Source organism: Siphateles boraxobius, unplaced genomic scaffold (assembly GCF_051911475.1).
Source record: "Siphateles boraxobius isolate OS27281-9 unplaced genomic scaffold, OSU_SipBor_1 35, whole genome shotgun sequence".
Taxonomy (NCBI): Eukaryota; Metazoa; Chordata; class Actinopteri; order Cypriniformes; family Leuciscidae; genus Siphateles; species Siphateles boraxobius.
Window position 1 is genome coordinate 8,151,786 of NW_027508975.1, and position 21,292 is coordinate 8,173,077.

Genomic DNA, 21,292 nt, shown 5'->3' on the forward strand with positions numbered 1-21,292 from the left:
CTCCATAAAATTGATTCCTCATCCGCAAAAATATTAAGCACTAAGCAGCAACTGATTTAACATTATGAGAATGATAAGAAATTAGCAAATAAAATAGATAACATTAGTTATTTTAAATTGTAATAATATTTCACAATATTTCTGTTAGTATTTTTATAAATAAATGTAGCCTTGGTGAGCATAAGGGACTTATAAAAAATGACAAAATAAACATACCAGCTCCAAACTTGTGAAAGCTAGTAGATTATTCTCAATGAGAACAAAAACACAATGATTTGGCATTGATAATACACAGTGCCTTAAAACACAACACAGCGACACACCTTCAAACATAACGCAACATGCCGTAAAACACAAAACAACACAAAAAATGCTCCTTGTAACCCAACACAACAAAGTGTCCTCAATCACAACATAAATAACAATGTTCCCTCAAATACAAAATGTGCTTTCAATCACATATGCACACAACAGTGTTCCCTCAAAAACAACAGTGTCTTTAAACACAAAACAACTTGCTCTCTGACACAATACAACACTGAGGGCACGTTGTTGCGTTGTGTTTGAGCCCACAATGTTGTGTCTGAGAGTGTGTTGTGTTTGATCACACTTTGTTGTGTGGTGTTGTGTTTGAGGACACAATGTTGTGTCTGAGTGTGTGGTGTTGTGTTTGATCACACTTTGTTGTGTGGTGTTGTTTTCACACACTTTGTTGAGTTTGACTCTTTGAGAGCAAATGTTGTGATTGAGGACACTGTAGTATTTCGTTTGAAGCTGAACACAAACAATGTGCCTTCCAATATAAGGCAACTTAATCACATCAGAGGTAAACTGCACATTCATCCAAATAAACTGTAGAATGCTTATATCAGACAGTGGCCTATAAATAATAAATGAAGTGTATACATTTCACTCCGTCCTCCAGTCTCCTCTGTGATATAAAGCAGCCGTGTGGCCTGACCATCTCAGTTGAAGGTTAAAGCGGAGATAGACTGTCTGCTGAGCTGGCACTTTTTCAACTCCTATACGGACGGTCCCATGAGGAGGCCGAGCTCTGCCAGCAGACACAAACTGCCTTCGAAGAGAGAGAAACATGGAGGGAGAAAACTGGGACTAGAGAAACACACTTAGAGGCAGAGTCGAGGAATAATAATGTACTAAAGAAAAACAAAGGCGGCTAGGAAGATACACTTTCAAGACAGCTAGAGGGAAGAAATTGTTTAAAAGAAAAGAAAAAAAAGACAGGGTTGTCTGTCAAACTGGATGTCTCCTCTACAGCTGGTCAACTTCACAGGCTTGTGCTTTTGTTTTTCCGTTACATGCTATCCTAATTATGCCTGTCCGTGCTTCATTTGTCAAGGTCATACTATTCCAATGGCTGTTTTCATGTAGTTGTGGAAGAAGATTTATCTGAATTGCCTGATACATGAATTTTCTTGCATGAGCAAAAGTGATTTCCCTCTGGTGCTCAGCCGGTTAAGGGAAATTATGCTGCCGTTGGGATGTTGGTTTTATTTCACTGAATCAATAGCTGCGTTTTTACTTATCGGAGCTTTGCGCCGCCAGCTGAGGTGTTTCAACATTTCAAGAGCTGACCATGAAAATGATTTCCATGGGTATGTTTTATATAAGGCAGCTCTGTGTCAACAGCTCCTGACCTCAAAGAGCCTATGTGTGGGTTTCTATGCAGTCCTTTCATAGCGTTAAGAATCCAAGTGGACACGCACATGCACACAAGTACACACTGTTTCAAATTCTTGCCGTGGATTCCTGTTAGCCGCTGACCAGGCGATGATTATTCAAAAGACTTGAGCATGACGACACTCTTGAGGATACGGAGCGAGTACTCTTACATCATGGGGCATGAATGCAGCCGGTTGAGAGGTAGTGGTGTAGTGGCTCCCTCTACTGGTCATGTGCCACAGTAGCACTCTGATTGAGGTTGTTGATAACAGTTAAAGATTCAGAAAGTAACTTTATGCCCTGTAAAATGTTTTGCATTTTTAAAATTAGTTGTAACAGTGTTTTGATTGCCAGAGAATTTGTTTTGGATGTCTTTATACTGGTGCTATTAGTGAAGATTGATAATACCAAACTATTATATTTGTCAGACACAAATATAGGCAGTTGATTATTATTATACCAGTTGATTATTAACCAATTTAATCCTAAATTATTCCTAGCTAAGTGTACATATGTATTTTAGTCTTTGGATTGGCCAATAAAACAAACTGCTTTAAAAAGGCTTTAAAAGTCGAAAGTATTAATTTATTTTTGGTCACAAATTGTAACCCGTAGGAAAGTACATAGTCAAAATTGGCACAGTTGATCAATAAAATTTTGACTACAAAGTTTGTAGCTTCACATTTAGTGGAGCCAAGTCTAATTAAAAAGAAATGTATTATTTATTGTATTTATTGCATTCATATTTATTACTTTTAAGGATTTCATGGTGTGTGTGTGTGTGTGTATGCATATTAACAATTGTTCTAGTTGTTTGAAGGAAAAAAAAGATATGATAAACCATGAATAAATGCTAAATACAGCAATACATTTTTTATTTTTAGCTTGCTTCACTTATTGTAACAGTACTTTGAAATATGTCATTTTATAAGCATTTACAAATGAGGCTCTGTGTTTTCCCATAGTTGTGACCACTAACATGAATGTAATATATTAAACTAATAGACTATTTAAACGTTATATCCACAGTTGTATCTATTGTATCAGTATTTTGACCAGTTTTATGTTTTGTATTTTGGAGCTTTGACAGACGTTATCCTCCAAGGGGCAAACCGTTCACGTGAACGTATTTTCAAGACCGTCTGCACTTATAATTATAGTTGAAAACTCTGCGTTAAAAATACATCAACAACCCGCTTTTCAGACCCTTCTATCTGTAAACACAAATTCCGGTCACAAATGTAACTTTTGAAAGTAAATGGGTTTTAAAAGTACAGTGCAAGTCATTAGGTAAGAAATGACACGGCAAAACAGGCAACGTGCCTCATCTTTAATGACCAAACACGATGAGTAATATCTGGATTATAGCCCTGCTGACAGGACCATGAGAGGAAACAAGAACCACGTTTGAGTCATAAATAAATGCAATATAATGCATGATGATTTGTAATGGATACCTTTGGTAATCCTTCACACTTGCTCATAACCACCACAGGGAGTTAAGCACACGTTGTGCATTAAATGCGTGTGTTGGCAGTGTGCATTGTGCTTCTCCCACAGTTCTGCTTTGCATGCTTTGTGTCTCTCAGAAAGGTTTTTAAATGTTCAGCTATGTTTTTCTCTCAATGCTGCACTGGATGTTTAAGATATACTGTACTCTGTTTTAAAGCTTGTGTAACCATAACAATGGGTTTTCCACAGATTTTCCTAATGTAAATGTCATAATGGGTTCATAAAGGAATATTTGGACCAAGACTATGCAAGTGTTTCTGTCTCCCTGACGTCAAAGTTTCTAAATCTTTTCAGACGGTATCAGAAACTACAGAAGATAATGAAGCCCTGGTAAGCCCCTCCCCTCGAGCTGGATAACCCCCCTGTCACTTACCCTCTAATCTCCGGGCCGAAATCTCTGCATGATCGGGCTTTGGCCTCAGTGCTCAAAACCAATCAAAGTGATGGAAACACTTGGCAACTGCTGCAGTCACTACCATTTTTTGTTTGGATGATTATTTCCATGTAACAAATCAGCTGTCTTTCTTTCTTTTGCATGTGGTATTGGGCAACATTGGTGCTTTAGGGGAAGCTGTGCACGAATCACTTTTGGGAAACGTCTTCTTGTTTTGTTTTTTTTGTTCCCCACTCATCGACAAGAATCTACGCTCACATTTTCATATAATTGTAACATCAACTATCCCTCTTAAACTTTATCAAAACACTGCTTTTTTCCCTCAAAAAATCCCTTTGCCCAGGATACCTCTCAAATTGGTTGTCATAAACAACCAGAAACTATTTTCCTCAACACGAAATATCCCCTTGTGATATTTTATCCTTCCTCAGTGCCACCATGGACATTTTTTTTTGTAGGGTTTTGCCCAATTCCAGCTGCAAATACTTCCTGCTCCCAGTGGTACATTTATAATTTGCTGTTCAAACTAATGTCTTTTTATTATGAGGTCTTACTCATGCTGTATTAACTCCGTGCTATATAAATACTCAACATCAAGCTGAGTGGAGGCTGCTTAAAGGGTTAGTTCACCCTAAAATGAAAATGATCGCATGATTTACTCACCCTCAAGCCATCCTAGGTGTATATGACTTTCTTCTTTAGGCCAAACACAATTAGAGTTATATTAAAAAATATCCTGGCTCTTCCAAGTAACTGAGATTGTGAAGCCCAAAAAAGCACATCCAACCTTCATAAAAATAATCCATATGGCTCCAGTGGGTTAATAAAGGCCTTCTGAAGCGATGCGTTTTTGTTTGAAAAATATCCATATTTATAACTTTATAAAGAATCGCTGACCTCTGATCTGACGCATGGCTTATTTACTTTATTAACCTCCTGGAGCCGAATGGATTGCTTTTTTGATGGATGGATGTGCTTTTTTTGGACTTCAAAATCTCAGTTACTATTCATTACCATTATAAAGCTTGAAAGAGCCATATATATATATATATTTTTTTATATATAACTCTGATTGTGTTTGGCTGAAAGAAGGAAGTCATATACACCTACTGTAGGATGGCTTGAGGGTGAGTAAATTATGGGATCATTTTCATTTTTGGGTGAACTAACCCCTTAAGTAATTCCTGTTTCATTTCTGCCTTTTATGTTCTGTTACTTTAAAAATGTTATTTGTATTTATGTTTTTGTAACTTTAGATCAAGTCTTTCTTTTTTCTTTTTTTTCCCCATAAGCTGGCTTTTTTTGTAACTTTTTGTTCCTCCTGTATTTTCGTTATGAGGAATAATGAAAAGGCATGAACAGAGGTATTTGTGGCGATAGGGGGCAGTGTTATTCATTTAAAGCCAAAAATCTGTGAAAAAAGCTGTGGCACATAGGGTGCTTCTCAAACAGAAGGCTACATCCTAGTGAGGCTGTGTCCTTCCTAGTCCAGTCCTTCTGTGGTTTGTAGGCGAAAGTCCTCAGCATTTTTTTTATAGTAAGATAGTCTAGTAAGTGCACATGGCTATGTCATACATGTTTTCACCCCTGGGGTCACAATGGAAAAATACAATTAAAATAATTATTTGAATGCTGTACAGGCAATGACGACCATCTGCGGTCTCCCAGTGGTTTACATTATGCACAGTTTAGCATTATGTGATTCATTTAAGAAGAAAAAAACAAAAATAAACAGAGCAATTCCAAGAGGGTCCTCGCACCATCGGTGCTCGGGCCCTAACAATGTCTTTATCTCCAGAATATTTTATTGTCGAAATGCGTAGTGAAATTGGACAATTTCATTTTCTGGCAATTCTTCTTTGTGAATTGGTATGTGTGCAGAGGATTGTGGGTGATTTGAAGGACGTGAAGGATACACTTGATGCATCCTTCAAAATAAGCTGAATGAAGGACACAAAACGAAGGCTGCCTCCAAAAGATCGAGATTGAGACTTCCTTTGACTGAGCTTGATGACGGGTCATCCGAGATATACAGCCTTACTAGGACGCAGCCTTCCAATTGAGAAGCACCCATAATGAGGATTAGAAATTAGTTTTTAGCTAGACGATAATTTATTTAAAATAGGTCTTTCTTTTTTTTTTTACTCAAAACTACAAAGTCATTAAGTCCCTGTCTAATTACTTAAAGGAATATTTGAGGTTTAATACAAATTACGCTAGTATCAACAGCATCAGTGACATGGTAGTATGACTGTATGGTTGTCCAGTAAAGGTCCTGTTTTTTTCTTTCTTCAAATTAATTCGACAAAATATTTTTCTGTTAATCAACAGTATGCTACAGATGCTGTTTATGGAAGTTGTTCCAATCCTGTATGACTTTTTATGGACATAAAAAATTGGGTTTCACCATTGATGCTATTGTTTACTAAAACTATTAAAAAACTAACTGGTATAGTTAAACTAACTGAAATAAAGATGAAGTACTAAAATGACTAAAACTGCAATAAAATAAATTAAAGCTATATAGATATATAAACAATAATAATAAAAAAAATAAAGTTAATTCAGAATATTAACAAATACTATACTAGTAATAAAATACTAAAATAACCCTCTGTTCCACAAAAGTAAGAAAGTCATTCAGGTTTGGAACAAATAATGACATGATGTTCATTTCTGGATGAACTTTCCCTTTAAGTTGTATTTAACCTACAATATTCCTTCTAAGACTATCATATTCTATTGTGTGTCCATTCCTCATAACTATAATGTCCCAAACAAACTGCTGCATGATACCATTGTAATTCCACTGCTGCTGCTCCTGCTGCCAAACGCTCTGGCATTGGCTGCTCTTCTGAAGGACAGGGACATCAGCTGGGCTGACTCCATGTTCTCCAGCTTCTTCTCACTCACTCTCGCTCTGAAAGGCAGAAGCTTAGCTGTTCTTTCAGTGCAGGTGAGCGGTAGAGACCTGGCTAGTGGCATTTGTTTTGTCTTTTATAGCTTTGGTGACCTGCTCTCCTTTACACTGACGGCCTTTGTGGAGCTCATGGACCATGGCATTGTCTCCTGGGACACCTTCTCTGTGGCCTTCATCAAGAAGGTGCGTGGTCTGTGTGGGTCCTAACACCCCAAAATAGTAATGGGAACATTATGCGGTCAAAGAATCTCTATCTATCCTTCGGATGAGACATTAAACGAGGTCCTGACTATCTGTGGTCTTTAAAAATCCCAGGATGTCCTTTGAAAATACAGTAGGGGTTTAACCCTGGCATCCTAGCCCATTGGCCTCTGTCCATTATCATGGCCTCCTACTCATCTCCATATATACTGATTGGCTTCATCTCTCTCTCTCTTCTTCACCAATAAGCTGGTGTGTGGTGGGCGTTCTGGCACAAAATGGCTGCTGTCGCATCATCTATAGGTGGATGCTGCACATTTGTGGTGTTTGAGGAGATTTCCCCCATTCCATGTAAACAGTGTAATCCATGTAATTTTTTTCCACGCGCCGAGAAAATCGCTATATAAATGTAACAAATAATAATAATAATTGTTATTATTTAAAAGTCTCAAGGGTGTATAACTTATCTATTTTATGTCGAAGGATGAAAAGTAAAAACATCTTGAGCTTGTGATCTTATTTCAGGCATATAACCAAAAGCCAATTAAAAACAAAAACATTGACTTTGGTACTATAGAACCAGAAGTGCAATTAACATAATACATAAACATAGATTTACATTATGAAATAAAATAAAATGCACTATGTTGTCACTGAGTTGGGGCTTCAGCTGAACATAATGTGTTTGATTAAAATTTGATAAAAATGTCATAAAACAATAAATCGTACTGCGTTTATGCTTTATTTTGATGGAACTCTAGCTTTAAAAGATTTAAAATCTGCATTTCTTTGCATTCAATTCTTTTTAACTTGTCACGTCATCCTTAGATTGCCAGTTATGTGTGTAAATCTGCCATGGACACTGCTGTACTCCAGAGGTCTCTAGCCATCCTGGAATCAATGGTCCTAAACAGTCAAGATCTCTACCAGAAGGTGGCTCAAGAAATCACCATTGGCCAGCTCATCCCTCATCTGCAAGGGTATGGGCGAAGGGATAATTGATATCTCTTTGGCATTATAGTTCTCATATTGTATTCAGTTTATTTAAAGAAAATGTTAATCCATTTATTCTTACCCATTTGTCATTTATTCTTCTCCATATATTAAAAGCATGACTGTCAGGCTCCAAAAATTACCAAAATGCACCATTGTTAGTGCATGCAGCCAAGTTTGAATATGCACATCTGGGCGTCAAGCTTTTGGTGCTTTACAACCCTTCGTTACTGTATGCTTTTTTTTTGTAAATGATGATCATTTTTGGTTAACTATACCTTTAATTTTTGCTCTCTTCATTTTTTTTCTCTCTCTCTCTGGCAACAGGACGGATCAGGACATTCAGACTTACACTATTGCAGTGATTAATGCATTGTTCCTCAAAGCCCCTGAGGAGAAGAGACAGGTACAGCACACACAAACTCATTTTCTACTTTTTCCATTTGTTTGTTGTTGTCTAGACTAAATAATGATAGTTTCTTCGTCAGGCAAGACGTGAGAAAATGTCACTCGAATGTCTTCGATGTTTGCCTAAATTATTGTTTTAACAAGCTACAACTTTCAATAGTGTCATACAACGTTATTTCTTGACAACTCTCGATATTGCATGTTATTGAATATGGCATATTAATGTATTTGGTATTGGCGGACTAGATCTGCTATGCTACTGCTTCTGCTGATGATTGTAATTATTATTGCTGCAGCAGAGCATATATGGACTTGCTACAGCTAACAGATACAGAGACACGTTTCTGGGAGCATGTAAGATATGCTGCTGCTGCATAAATAGACCATCCTGTAGTAGATCTAGGCAGGTGGAGCGGGGGAGGTGGAGCAAACACTGAACCAGTCTATTTAAATGTTGAGCAAGCAATCTCATTGGCTGCAAGATTTGAACGAAGTGTAAGAGGTGCTGTTTGTGTAAAGTCATGCAAGTATGTCATTTCATTTGGCATCATTTTGTTATTTTGTACCTGTATGTGTGTGAGTGTCCGTTTGTGTGTTTTGTAAGTGAGCAATGTGTTTGTTTTTCACCTCAGATCATTTCCTTTTCCTTTCCTCCGCCCTTATTAAATGACTGTTTTTCTTAATAGCCAACTGAGTCGAATGAGTGAGACAACAATCCTTAAAGGTGTGGTCACATTTACAGATTTTCTGCGAGTTTTCAAGTGTAAAATCCAGTAATTTCAATAGGAATCCACACGATCATGAATTTGTGAGTGAAAGATTTCGCCACACAGATTTTGTCGCTCGAATTTGCCACGTTAACTGTCAGAGAGCTGCTTAGTTTGAAAGTGACTTCTGAGCGATCTGTGCTTCATACATTGCTACACTATTGACAATAAACACTGGACCTTTTTTTGGCCTTGAAGCTAATGTGACAGCACCTTAATACTTTTCTTTTTTGTAATCAGTACTTAACAGTGATGTAGTGTTTAATTTGATTAACTAAAGTGAAGGAAAAATAAAAAATAAATTTTTTTAGTTAAAGCTGCTGTAAGCCATGCTAACCACCTTGTTAACTTCCCTTAGACTAAGCCACTAAATTAGATCGCCCATCATTTCTACGACCAAACGCCCACTCTCCAAAGATATGCCGAAGACCTGACGTTAGCAGAACCTGAACATGCAAAATGATTGACGGACAGAGTCAGACAGCGACTGATCAGTGTTCTGATTGGCTAACACATGGTACCTGTTTACAGAGCCCAGGGCTGTGTGGTTTCTCAGGACACCTATTTTTGCGATATTTGTCAGGCAGTTGGATATTTTGTGTAGTACTAAAAAAAATGCTTACAGCAGCTTTAAGTAAGTGAGTGACTTAGGAGTCACAGCGGGCTCATGTAACTGCCTCATATCCTAAATGTCAATTTACAGTTTCTCCAGGTCTGTTTAGCTGACCTCTCATTTCTGTGCTACTAACAAAATGCCTCTGCTTTCTCTCTCTCTCTCTCTCGCTTCTTTTCTATTCTCTTTTTCGGTCTCATTCTCTCATTATTTCCTCCCCTTGCTGTGCTCGTAATGGTAGTTTGATGAGGACAATGTGAACATCCTTGATTGTCCTCTAACAGTAAGTGATCTCTAGTTAAGGTGAACCATCTGTAGGTGATTTAACTGATATTTGACTGAGCTGTTTTGTAGAGCTGTACCTTTTAAAGAGGTTATTAAAGATGTGTATTTGTGTGTGTGTGTGAATGTGTGAGATTTAAGGTGACTCAATGTTTTGTTTGATCGTAGGAGATGGCTCACATTCTAGCACAGAAGCAGCTGCGCTCAATCATCCTCAGTGTAAGTGCACAGTATGCATACTGCAAAAATAGTACAAGTAGTATGCCAATCTGAACATAAATCTCTCTCTCTGGGTCTGTTTACCTGTAATTGATGTAGTAGTTTGTTTTTAGTATTTAGAAGTAGTAGAGGTATTAGCAGTAATAATAATAGTAATAATATATTCTTTAACCCTAATCATAAATGACTGGAAAAGTCATGATACCATCTCCACAGCAGTCAAACGTTCTCCATCTGTCTAACATTCTCTTTCTCATTTGTCAGAATGTGATCAGGAGTAACAAACCTATAAATGATGAGATGGCACACCAGCTCTATGTGCTACAAGTCTTGACTTTCAACCTTTTGGAGGACCGCATGATGACGAAGATGGACCCTCAAGACCAGGTGAAACTCTATCACTGAACAATTTTTACAGTCGTAGACCAATGTTCAGCCCTTCTTATTATATAGCTGCTTGCCAAATTAATAAATGGACATTACATATGATATGATTTATGAATTATTTTATCAAATAGCTGTGCAATAATATGGTTTCATAACTGTGTTTGTGAAGGCTCAGAGGGACATCATCTTCGAGCTGCGCAGGATTGCTTTTGACGTTGAGTGCGAGTCCAACAACAGCGGCAGCATTGAGAAGCGCAAGTCCATGTACACACGAGACTACAAAAAACTGGGCTTTATTGTAAGTTTTCATACATTCCATTGTTATACTATTTGCTAGCTCTAAATTGACAGAACTGGCAAACAAATCTAAATGTTTTTCATAGTAATCCTCGGTCATTTAATAAACTGTGTGGTGAAGATACATTTCAGTATGTGGGTGCAAGCTCCAAAAATTGAGAAAAAGCCCCAATCAAATAGCTGCATGAAGAAATTCCTGAACAATGACCTGGAATTGTTTAGCTAAAGCTGTTTGTCCCCATATAACATCACTATAATTGCATAGTTCAAAGCATTGTCAGAATCCATTGAGGCTCGGCTAAGCTCAGAACATTCAGAGGTCTTTTATCAAATTTGTTTGACACATTTCACTGCAACAAAATATCCAGTGCTCTCTCCTTTTGCACATCAAACAGGGTACCTCATCAGACATGCCCAGATGGCAGAGATGCCGCCAGTCAATCTGTCATATTTTGACACTATATTTTTTTCCACATGTGAGCTTGTCAGCCAGGTTTCAAGCAGCGACATTACGGCCTGGGCAATATGAAGGAAATATTAATTATTATTTTGTTGGCAAACATTCAGATGATTATTATTTTCATGTTTTGCTCATTTTTCCCTTAAACTGTAATGCTGAAAATATAATTTGAGATACAAAAATATGATGTCAAATATAATGAAAAGGGTGAAAAAATATTCTACATTTTTATATACATACTTTAATCTGATATCAGATTCAGAACATGAAAGCAGCAGGAAAGAGGGAGAATGAGAGGCCAAGGTAGGTGTGAAGAGGAGTAGAAACAGGAAAGGCCCATGAAGCAGAAGCATATTGCGGAGGGTAGCCTGAAGGGGGCAAGACTAAAGTTTTCATGTGCTCCTAAACCCCGGTAAACTTCTGAGGTTCACTAAGACCTATTTCACAGTGCCGTGTGTTGTCTGAAGATAAGACCTTCCCTAAACTCCTCCTGCAGTGTTAACACCTCCAGATCACACACACACACACAAACGTTTCCCTTGCCACCAATGTCAAATGACAAGTGACTCTGAGGGTCTAGACAACATTTTAACAGTGTTTTAGGAGAAGTGTGGAGTTAAGGCAACAGTGTTGCTAATGAGGGCTGTGTTCCAACTCTCTCAGGGCATTGTCAAGTTGATGGATGGGAAATTGGTCTCCAGTGCCCTCGCCACAGACGTGTTTTTAAGTACTGTGAGCTGCCAGTGGACTTTGCCTCTGGCTGACTGTGTTTAGAATGGGATATTAGCATCTTGCATACTCCATACTGTGCATTATATACTGTATGCTATGCACTCTATAACTTATATAAACTAACGCTCAAAAGTTTAGGGTCGGTAAGATAAACAAAAGGTGATTTAAAGAAACAAAATTCAGCAAGGATGCATTAAATTGATCAAAAGTGACAGAAATAATTTGTAACATTTTAAATGTCTACTATTAAAAAAAAATGCTGTTTTTTTATTTATTTGGAATGATCATGATTTCCACAAAATTTAAGTATAATGATATTATATAATTATAGGAAATATTTTTTGAGCACCAAATCAGCACATTTAGAATGATTTCTGAAGGATCATGAGATGCAGAAGACTGGAGGAATGATGCTTAAAAGTTATTTTAAATTTCACAATATAAATGTTTTTACTATATTTTTGATCAAATGAATGGTCTTGATGGGAAGAAGTGACTTCTTTTATAATCTGACCCCTTACCGAACTTTTGGCATCCCGCTGTCTCTTAACGCTTCCATTGTATGGAAAAGAGCAGTGTGAACATTGTTCGAAATGTTTCTTTTTGTGTTCCATGGGAAAAAGAAAGTTAGTTCATAACAACATGACATTAAAGACTGTAAATTATAATTTTGGGATTAGCTATTCCTTTTGCTGATTTAAGAAGAGGTAATACCAAAAACATTGGTATTACTTGCAGTTCCTTTGAAATGTAATATTGCATTGTGGGATACATAATTTTGTTCTGTTACATACTGCTTATTTATTCCATACATGAAAAATGGCATTTTTGCACAGTACACATACTTCAAACTGCAATTGTACTAAGTTAGTATGCCCTTCCAAACGTATCCTCTGTCTCTGTTTCACTGTCTGTGAGTAATCAGCCATGTTTTTACTCTGTGGTTCGTCTATTCAGCGCCACAGACTCACCAGGGTCCATCCAAAAGCAAACACAGCATAATTGGCAAACCCTAAATCCAGTCAGGCAGCCACAGAGCCCTCATCCTCAAAGCCAGCCATCTCACATTTTCTGAAAAGCGCAGATTATTTTGAAGTAGACGGTCGAGCAGAGGGAGCCGATATCGCAGTCGTAGCATTTGCAGAGAGCTTGCTGGGCCTTTGTCATCCATCGGGGATATACAGGCCTGTTTCTGAATCACAGACTGGAACCAATGTAACACTTCTCTTATCTCGACTCAACTACTCAAAATGCAATACAAGACTCTGCGTGATTACGATGCGAGTCATGGAGTCAAGACGTGTGTGTGTGTGTGTGTGTGTGTGTGTGTGTGTGTGTGTGTGTGTGTGTGTGTGTGTGTGTGTGTGTGTGTGTGTGTGTGTGTGTGTGTGTGTGTGTGTGTGTGTGTGTGTGTGTGTGTGTGTGTGTGTGTGTGTGTGTGTGTGTGTTTTTGTATCCTCTCAATCATGTTTGTATTTGTGTGTGTTTGTCAAGAATCATGTGAATCCTGCGGTGGACTTCACTCAGATTCCTCCTGGGATGCTGGCTCTGGATAACATGCTCTATTTCGCCAGGCACCATCAGGATGCTTATATCAGGGTAAGACATGCTCACTTTACATAGGTGCGGAAACAATCTTCTTATTTTAAACGCATATTTATTTCTAATCTGTTTTTATCATTTATAATATGTATCAATTTATATTAAGACGTATTAAAATGATCAAGATTTTTGTTATACCAATTAAGACATTTAAGACTTTTTTTTAAGTCTTCTAGAATATTTTTTTTATTCGCACATGTGCTCTTAAATGCATTTTACAATTTGCACCCATATGTTTAGTCGCAACTGATTGCACTTGCACTTTCGAGCCCGGTCTCCTCACAAATCCATCATCCACCCCTCTATTCATAATCATAAACTCAGTAAGGAAAGTAAATTGGGGTTGAATGAGGACATTCCTTGTCTCCTCACATTACTCTTTAACTGTACTATTCCACTTCACTGCCCTCTGCAATGGCGTGCTGTGATTCTGCAGCTCATCGCTGCTTTCACACTCAAGCGATACCCTGATAAACCCTAAAATACACCCTGTACTCAGATTCACCCCAGTGCCCAAACACTTAGCAGTATAGAGACAATTTTTGTGGGCCCCCCCCTCCCCTCCTCATCACAGGATCTGGGACTGACAACAAATCCGCCCACACTGAAATACAGCTTACAAACTTGCTTGGTGTTATTTTTGTTATTTCTAGCCATAAACGGTAAATAAACAGCCAAATTAAAGAGAGAGTTTACCCAAAAATTTAAACCATGTTCTCACTCTCATGTCGTTCTTAACCTGTATGACTTCCTTGCTTCTTTCAAACAAAACAAGTTGTTTTCAATAATCTTTTTGTCCGTACGTAGTCAGTGTGGTCCAAACATCATAAAGAAAAATTAAGACTTTTTTGGAGTGAACTATCCATTTAAATAGTCAAAATGTATAAATAAAATAAAATACAAATAACTGAATGAGTAACAAGATTGTGTTTGGGATTGCAAATTTAGCCTAAACTATTACTATTAGCTTACTTTAACCTACTACTCAGTAGGGTCTACTGAGGGTCTACATCTTTCTGACCAAATGTTGGTTTGTAGTTATGGATGGATTAATGGATAAATGTAAATTTCCCATAAATTAAATATTAGTTTTATAATTTTTCTTACATTAACTCTTTCCCTGCCAGCGTTTCTTAAAGTTGCCAGCCAGCGCCAGCATTTTAGATAATTTTCACAAAACTTTCATTGCCCCCAGAATACTTAGTTATATTAAAAGAAAAAACAGAGCCCTTTGCTTTAAAAAAATACATGCATTCTTTTTTTTTTCAACAATTGAATGTGGGTAACTTTTATTGAGGAAAAAAAGCAACATTTTGAACAGAAAGCTAAGAAAATTGCTTTTTTGTCAAAGGCTACAAAATATAGGCCGAGTAGATCGAGTACATCAAGTTCATCAACACCCCCAAAATATTGTAGCTGAAAAGTATTAAAGTGTTAACAGGGCGGATGTAGTACGTCTGAATTTTATTAATAATACCCATATTTATAGTATATAGAAAGTACTTGTTTAACTGTCTCGAAGTAAGTTCATATTCAAATGTAGTACCTACTCAAGACGGTATGCAATTTCAGACGCTGCCATGATCAAAAATAAAAAGTAGTTTATCCAGTTCAGTAGTTTTTTCTACAAAGCATTGTGCTGTAACAAATTAAAAGACAAAATTTTGACATTGTTGCCCTTTAATTCTGTGTGTATGTTACAGATTGTGCTGGAAAACAGCAGTCGTGAGGATAAACACGAGTGTCCATTTGGGCGCAGTAGTATTGAACTGACGAAGATGCTGTGTGAGATTCTCAAAGTCGGAGAACTTCGTAAGTGTCTTCTTATTCATCATTGACTTGCCAGATGTCTGAGTCTATTTATTGAAAGAATTATTTTTGTCATTGTTTTGTCTTTATTCCGCTCCTGTTGAGACTGAACATTTGTAAGCAGTGAAGATAAAAGGCAACATTAGACTTTATAATTGTAGAGGAATTCATAAATTAATGAAGTAAAGAGCCTAATGTTTGCCCTCTTCCAGTGTCTGAGCTTTTAAGACTTGCTTTTATGTCTCAAGTTGAGGCTGCAACAACTGACGATGTCTGGCCTGAGCTAATGCATGAGGATTGAGACTAGTATAACTCAGACTCAAAGCAGGACACTCTGTTAGGTTGTTTCAACCTTGCACATAGAGGAAAGAGTAATGGAAAATGGCACAGATACAGAGAGAGATGATATATGGAGGTGCCGCTTATCGATTCATGTGTTAGTGTGGTTTTAAACCATTCAAGCGCAAGAAGAAGCATAAGAGAACGAAATTTGTGTCTCTAATGGAAAATAAAAACATAAATCCACTCACTGTTAATACATTTATTTTCTAGTGATATTTTATTTGGATAAGAGTTTCTGCCCTCACATCCGTAAATTCTACCTCAGCTCCGTTATAAGACAAAGAGTCTCCTTTTCATCCATCTCTGGAGTGGCTGAGGAATCAAAGAGAACTGTAAATCCGTTGCTATATTCAGTCACGCACCATTTAATGTGGCACAGTTGGAGGGATCCATCACATTTATTAAGCACAATATTGAGAGAGTAATGAGCAGCCAGCAAAGCATTTTATTGTTTAAAAAGTCCATTTGGTATTCTGATTCTGAAGTTAGCAGAAAAGAGGTTATTAGCACAACCTCACTGACAGCTTTTGGGCATTATTGAACGGTAAGTATATTCTCAGTGGAGATTGCTCTACCATCCTGTCATCAGAAACTTAATTAACTGAACTTGCTGAGAAAGCTTAATGTAACTCCTCATTTAAAAAGTAATGCATGTCTTTTAAAGCAAGGGCTGTGGGAGGACACTGCTGTTTTAACTAGGAGAAGAACACTTTCACGTACACTTTTAGTAAGTTTCCATTTGGCAGATACTTTTGTTCAAAGTAATTTATGGTGCACTTACAGACTTTAAACAGGGTAGATGCTATGTTTGAGTTGACGTGGCAGTGAAAGATGTAGAATTGCTTGTTTTGATTGTTTGTGAACGTTAAAGGGGTGCATATCTTTAACCACAATGCAATACTACTCACTATACTCTCCTCATTTGAAGTTTTATACAAATAGCAGATACTTATTTTGATGCATATGACTCACTTTGATGTCCTATCTTCAGCAGTGATGGGCCAGTTTGTACACTCATTAATCCAGGAAGAGGTTTAGGCCATGTTACACCTTTGAAAGCTTTGGGGACCCCAATGGTGTTGCAGATGATTGCTCTTTTTATGTTAATTAGAGTTTCCCGACGCTTGTTTTAGCTTTTACGCAATCATTTTCCTTCAATTATGCTGACACGGTACATTGTTGTGGGCAAACAATTCTTCCTGAACCATTTCGCAATACCCTCTCAATTTGACCCTACAGGTGATAGATTTTTTAAATGTCATTTCCCACATCACATTTAAATATGTTTTATCTAGCTGGGGTATAAGAGTTTCTGTTCGACCGGCACTTCCTTCAGCAGTCATGAATTATTTATCAGGAATCCAGGTGTCCCTGCTTCACCTCCTCTCAGAGAAGTGTTGAAAGTTTTATAGCTGTCCGTGTTTTTCCTGCAAAAGCTTTAATGGAATCTGCCGTGGTCAGACGCCATGCAATGGCTTCTTATTTCAGCCTTTAAAAAGGCGTATCTAATATTTATGAGGAGATTCAAAATGGCTACTGGCAGAAATGTCCTTGCTTATGGATTTATGGTGTTATTGTACTTTTACTGGTGAAGAGAGTTTCCATCTTATGACTGAACTAATATACTAATGATGGTTCAAACTGTGAATAACTATAGAGTTGAACTATAGTAACTATATTGAAAGCTATATAGTAAATGTATGCAAACCAGCATCTTACAAAAATCTATTTTACATACCAATTACAGTAACCCATAAACATAGCTAAAATGTCTGATGAATGAATGCTGTTTTAACATCTCACCGGAGTTGTTTTAGCGATATTGATGTTGAGCAAATGCCCTAAAAATAAAATTTTACATTTATCTATTAGCCAACGTGAGTTGAATTTGAAATGTAAAACAATGGACCAAACTCCTAATCCTAAGTATGAGGAATAATAATAATGATTCTTAGATTATTTTATAATCTATATACACTACTCTGTATACGTATACTCGGTACGATTTTTTTTTGTGTGTTCACTGAGGCTACATTTATTTGATTGAAACTACAAAAATACCAAAAAAGGTAATATTACGAAATAGTATTGTGATTTAAAATAACGGTTTTCTACTTTAATATTTTTTTTAAAAAAAGCTGAATTTTCAGCAGCCATTACGTAATCATTCTAATATGCTGATTTGGCGCCGAATAAATATTTGTATTATTATCAATGTTGGAAACAATTGTGCTATTTTTGTGGAAACCATGATACATTTCCCCCCCCCCCCCCCCCCCCAGTATTTTTTGATGAATAGAAAGTTCAAAAGAAAAACATTCATTTAAAATAAAAATCTCCTGTAACAGTTAATTTTGATCAATTTAATGCATCTTTGCTGAAGAAAAGTATTTATGTCTTAAAAAATACCTTTATAATCTAAATCTTTGAATAGAGATTTAGACTTTGTATAAATGTATAAATATCAGAAAGAGATTGAGTAAAATTTTTTAAATATTAAGAATAATCAAAAAAGGTTAAACATTATTACAGTTTTATTCTGCGGTCTAAGATAAATCATAATTATTTTATTCTATTTATTGCGCACATCAAATCATGTCTGGACCACACGTGTGCCATCAGGGATGGATTGCAAATTCAGCTTTGTTTTCTATTATGATTTGTAAAAGTCACAGTCAGATTACCTGCGTTTGATTTTATTAATACAGCCACAAGCATCAGTGATCCTCAGCTCCCTGCAGATAAAGTGTGGGTTAACAGCATCAGGAATAGGCTTGTCTGTAACTGTCCGTATTATCTCACACCTCCAAGATGATGTTCTTGACATCCCTGCTGCTCAATCATGAGCCCCCTACTGAGATATGGCACACTTTTAAGATGGGTGCCATGCCTGGGCAAGCCTGTGTAATGCCTGAGGGATCAACTTTAAGTCTGTGGATGAAACCAGTCTGCTCTTCTGTTCAGCTCTAGTTGCTACCAAAATGTAGTGGAAGAAAATATAAAATGGGTAAAAAAGGTGCTCCTTTCTACATATTGACATGGAGCTCCCGCATGTCTTGTTAACCACTGAAGTGTATTTGTTTAGTGGGAAATGTTCTCCTAGGAACATCTTCTGCTTCAGTACTCCTCTGTACAGAAGTTGGTGGATATCGATGTCGGTATTATTGACAGGCCGTACTATTGGAGTACTTCAGTTTAACTTCAGCTGCACTCGGTAATAAGACCGCTCATGGCACAATGCACAATTGCTGACAAAAATACACGCAGTGTGGGCAATTACGTGGAGTGAATGATGGACGCTAGAAAGCTAAGTTGAGTTAAATAGAAATTTACACTGAAAGTGATCCCTGCAGCTGATTCATATTATAAGGTCCCATTAGCAGCTCAATGAGGTTCAAAAGAACCATTTGCATGCAGTATTTTATCTAGTTGAAGTCAAGAATAGTTCAAAACAAGGGTTTTGAATCTTTTTGAGGCCGAAGACCACTTTGTGAATGGAGAGCTGGTGCAGAGAACCCGTTGTATTGGGTTTTGCTTTGTAAGCCTGGCCTATAATAATGTGTATAGTACCATATCAGTGTATTTACATACTTTGTTTTGATGTTTACATTGCAGAGCCATTAGAATATCAATGATGTGCATTTGAACTTTGATTAATACATTGAAATGTGGAAGGGACAATGAAAAACATTTATTTAGCTTTTAAAATTAATGTTATTATAAAGTTAACTTAAAAGCATAGTTAATCCAAAATTTGTATTCTTTTTATCACTTTCATGTTGTTTTAAACCTGTATTATTTGGTGGAACACAAAATAAGATTATTTGAAAAATGTTTTTGTCCATATAGTGAAAGTCATTGGGGTCCAAAACAACATTAAACCCCATTGCCTTTCATTGAAACGACAAAAAATGACACAGTGATTTTTATGCTGTAATTTTACATTTAATGTAAGTGTAAAACTCAACCCTTACAGAAAACATTTTTACAAAAAACATAATTTAGTATGATTTATAAACAGTTTTCTTCATTGGGACCAAATGAGTGAGATATGTGGTTCAGGTATTCCCAACATTTTGTTCCACAAGGATAATAAGGATACAAAGGATACACAAGGATACAAAATGTAGGGAATACCTGAACCACATATCACAGTCACATGCACAACTTTTAAAATACCTTTTAAAAATCACATTTTTCAAAATATCTATAAAGTCATACTTGTTTGGCTGAACTATTTGTATTTAACTCATTTTGATTTAAATCCAGCAATTATAGGTGAACCCCCTGCATTATTTCTGTAGATTCCCTGTAGAAGTTAAGCTTAAAGTTTTCCAATCTTGGAGACGACAGTTGGATGGTTAATTTCTGAACACTGTAATATCAGACTGCTGGGAGGTCTTTTCAGGATAGAATTAATGGATAATAATGGATAAAAAAGATGGAAAAAGATAAAGCAGCTGTGCCATTGGTGTGGTCAAGTTATCTCATGCAAGTTATCTCATGCAAAATAGATGAGTGAACAGATGCAGCTGCTGTCAGCATCTAACCCACATTCAAACACAGAGATGCAGGTCCAGGAGAACATCTGCTGTGCTTATATTAAATAGAAAAATAGATCCTGTGGTGTGTGTAGATAAACATGACTAGCATCTATTTCATCACACTCAAAGGAAATCAATACACTGTGTATTTGTGTATGCGTGTATGCATGATAGTTTGTTGATTGACAAGTATTTATGATAGTGGATTGTATTATAATTTGTTGATGTGTATTATGGTTTGTGGATTGAAGTGTTTATGAAAGATTGTGGATAGATGTTTGAGTCAGAGAAAAGTGAACAGATTGGCAGCGGTCTCATCTGCCATGCATCGTCAGTTGTTTACATCATTTTGGCAAACCTCCCCCAAGTTAAACTTCTCCTTGATCTCCCTCAATTCTCCTGCTTAAAGCCAACATTTGCTTAACGATGATTTGTGAAGTGATACACTTAAAAATGTAAATTCTGTCATCATTCACTGACCCTCATATTGTTCCAAAACTGTACCCTCATATTGTTCCAAAACTGTACCACTGACCTTGTTGTACACAAAAAGAGACATTTTGAAGAACTATTTATGATTCATCAGGCTTTTGAGGAATGTTTATTTGTACATTGAATTCCATTATGTTTCATCTTACTAAGACATATTGGGAAATATAGAGAGACAACTGATATTTATATGCCGTTTATGCAAGTAGGCAAGTTATAAAAATTTCATTAATATACATTACAAACTCTCAGAATTGATTTCATCTTACTTTTTGGTCAGATCAGCAACAGCACCAAATTGTATACTTTTGGGCCTTAAAAATTAGGGTGTTTTTTCCTCGAGTACGAGCTCCATATTTTCTGAACTTATGTTGTATGTGCCATAAAAGACAAATATACCAGAGATGATACAAAAAAACCACATGAAATTGGATTTTTATTGTAATATTTTGTCTAAAGGTTCAATAAACTGTAATTTCAAAACAAAAACTACAAATTCTGACTACTATTCCATATGTCAGGCGTTACAGGGTTAAAAGTAAATTCCAACTCTTCAGAAGTCATTTGATAGTTTCTTTTTGGCCTAGTATAGTTTTCCAGATTTTTTTGGACTTAATTTCCCTATGGAGTTGTCACAG

The 21,292-nt window shown here is 36.7% G+C and overlaps 1 protein-coding gene across 7 annotated transcripts in view; it reads left to right on the top strand.

Annotated features, from left to right (window-relative positions):
* The window catches only part of elmo1 (engulfment and cell motility 1 (ced-12 homolog, C. elegans)), an 87,956-nt gene that overhangs the window by 40,593 nt on the left and 26,071 nt on the right, over nt 1-21,292 (top strand). For 2 of the 7 annotated variants that reach the window (XM_077196193.1, XM_077196194.1), the window contains exons 7-16: nt 3,490-3,525; nt 6,593-6,692; nt 7,539-7,690; nt 8,031-8,109; nt 9,733-9,774; nt 9,942-9,992; nt 10,257-10,379; nt 10,549-10,677; nt 13,363-13,467; nt 15,174-15,282. In XM_077196193.1, the coding sequence (XP_077052308.1) occupies nt 3,490-3,525; nt 6,593-6,692; nt 7,539-7,690; nt 8,031-8,109; nt 9,733-9,774; nt 9,942-9,992; nt 10,257-10,379; nt 10,549-10,677; nt 13,363-13,467; nt 15,174-15,282 (926 nt within the window). The remainder of the gene's footprint in view (nt 1-3,489; nt 3,526-6,592; nt 6,693-7,538; nt 7,691-8,030; nt 8,110-9,732; nt 9,775-9,941; nt 9,993-10,256; nt 10,380-10,548; nt 10,678-13,362; nt 13,468-15,173; nt 15,283-21,292) is intronic. The other 5 variants (XM_077196196.1, XM_077196197.1, XM_077196199.1 and 2 more) reach the window with 3 other exon arrangements.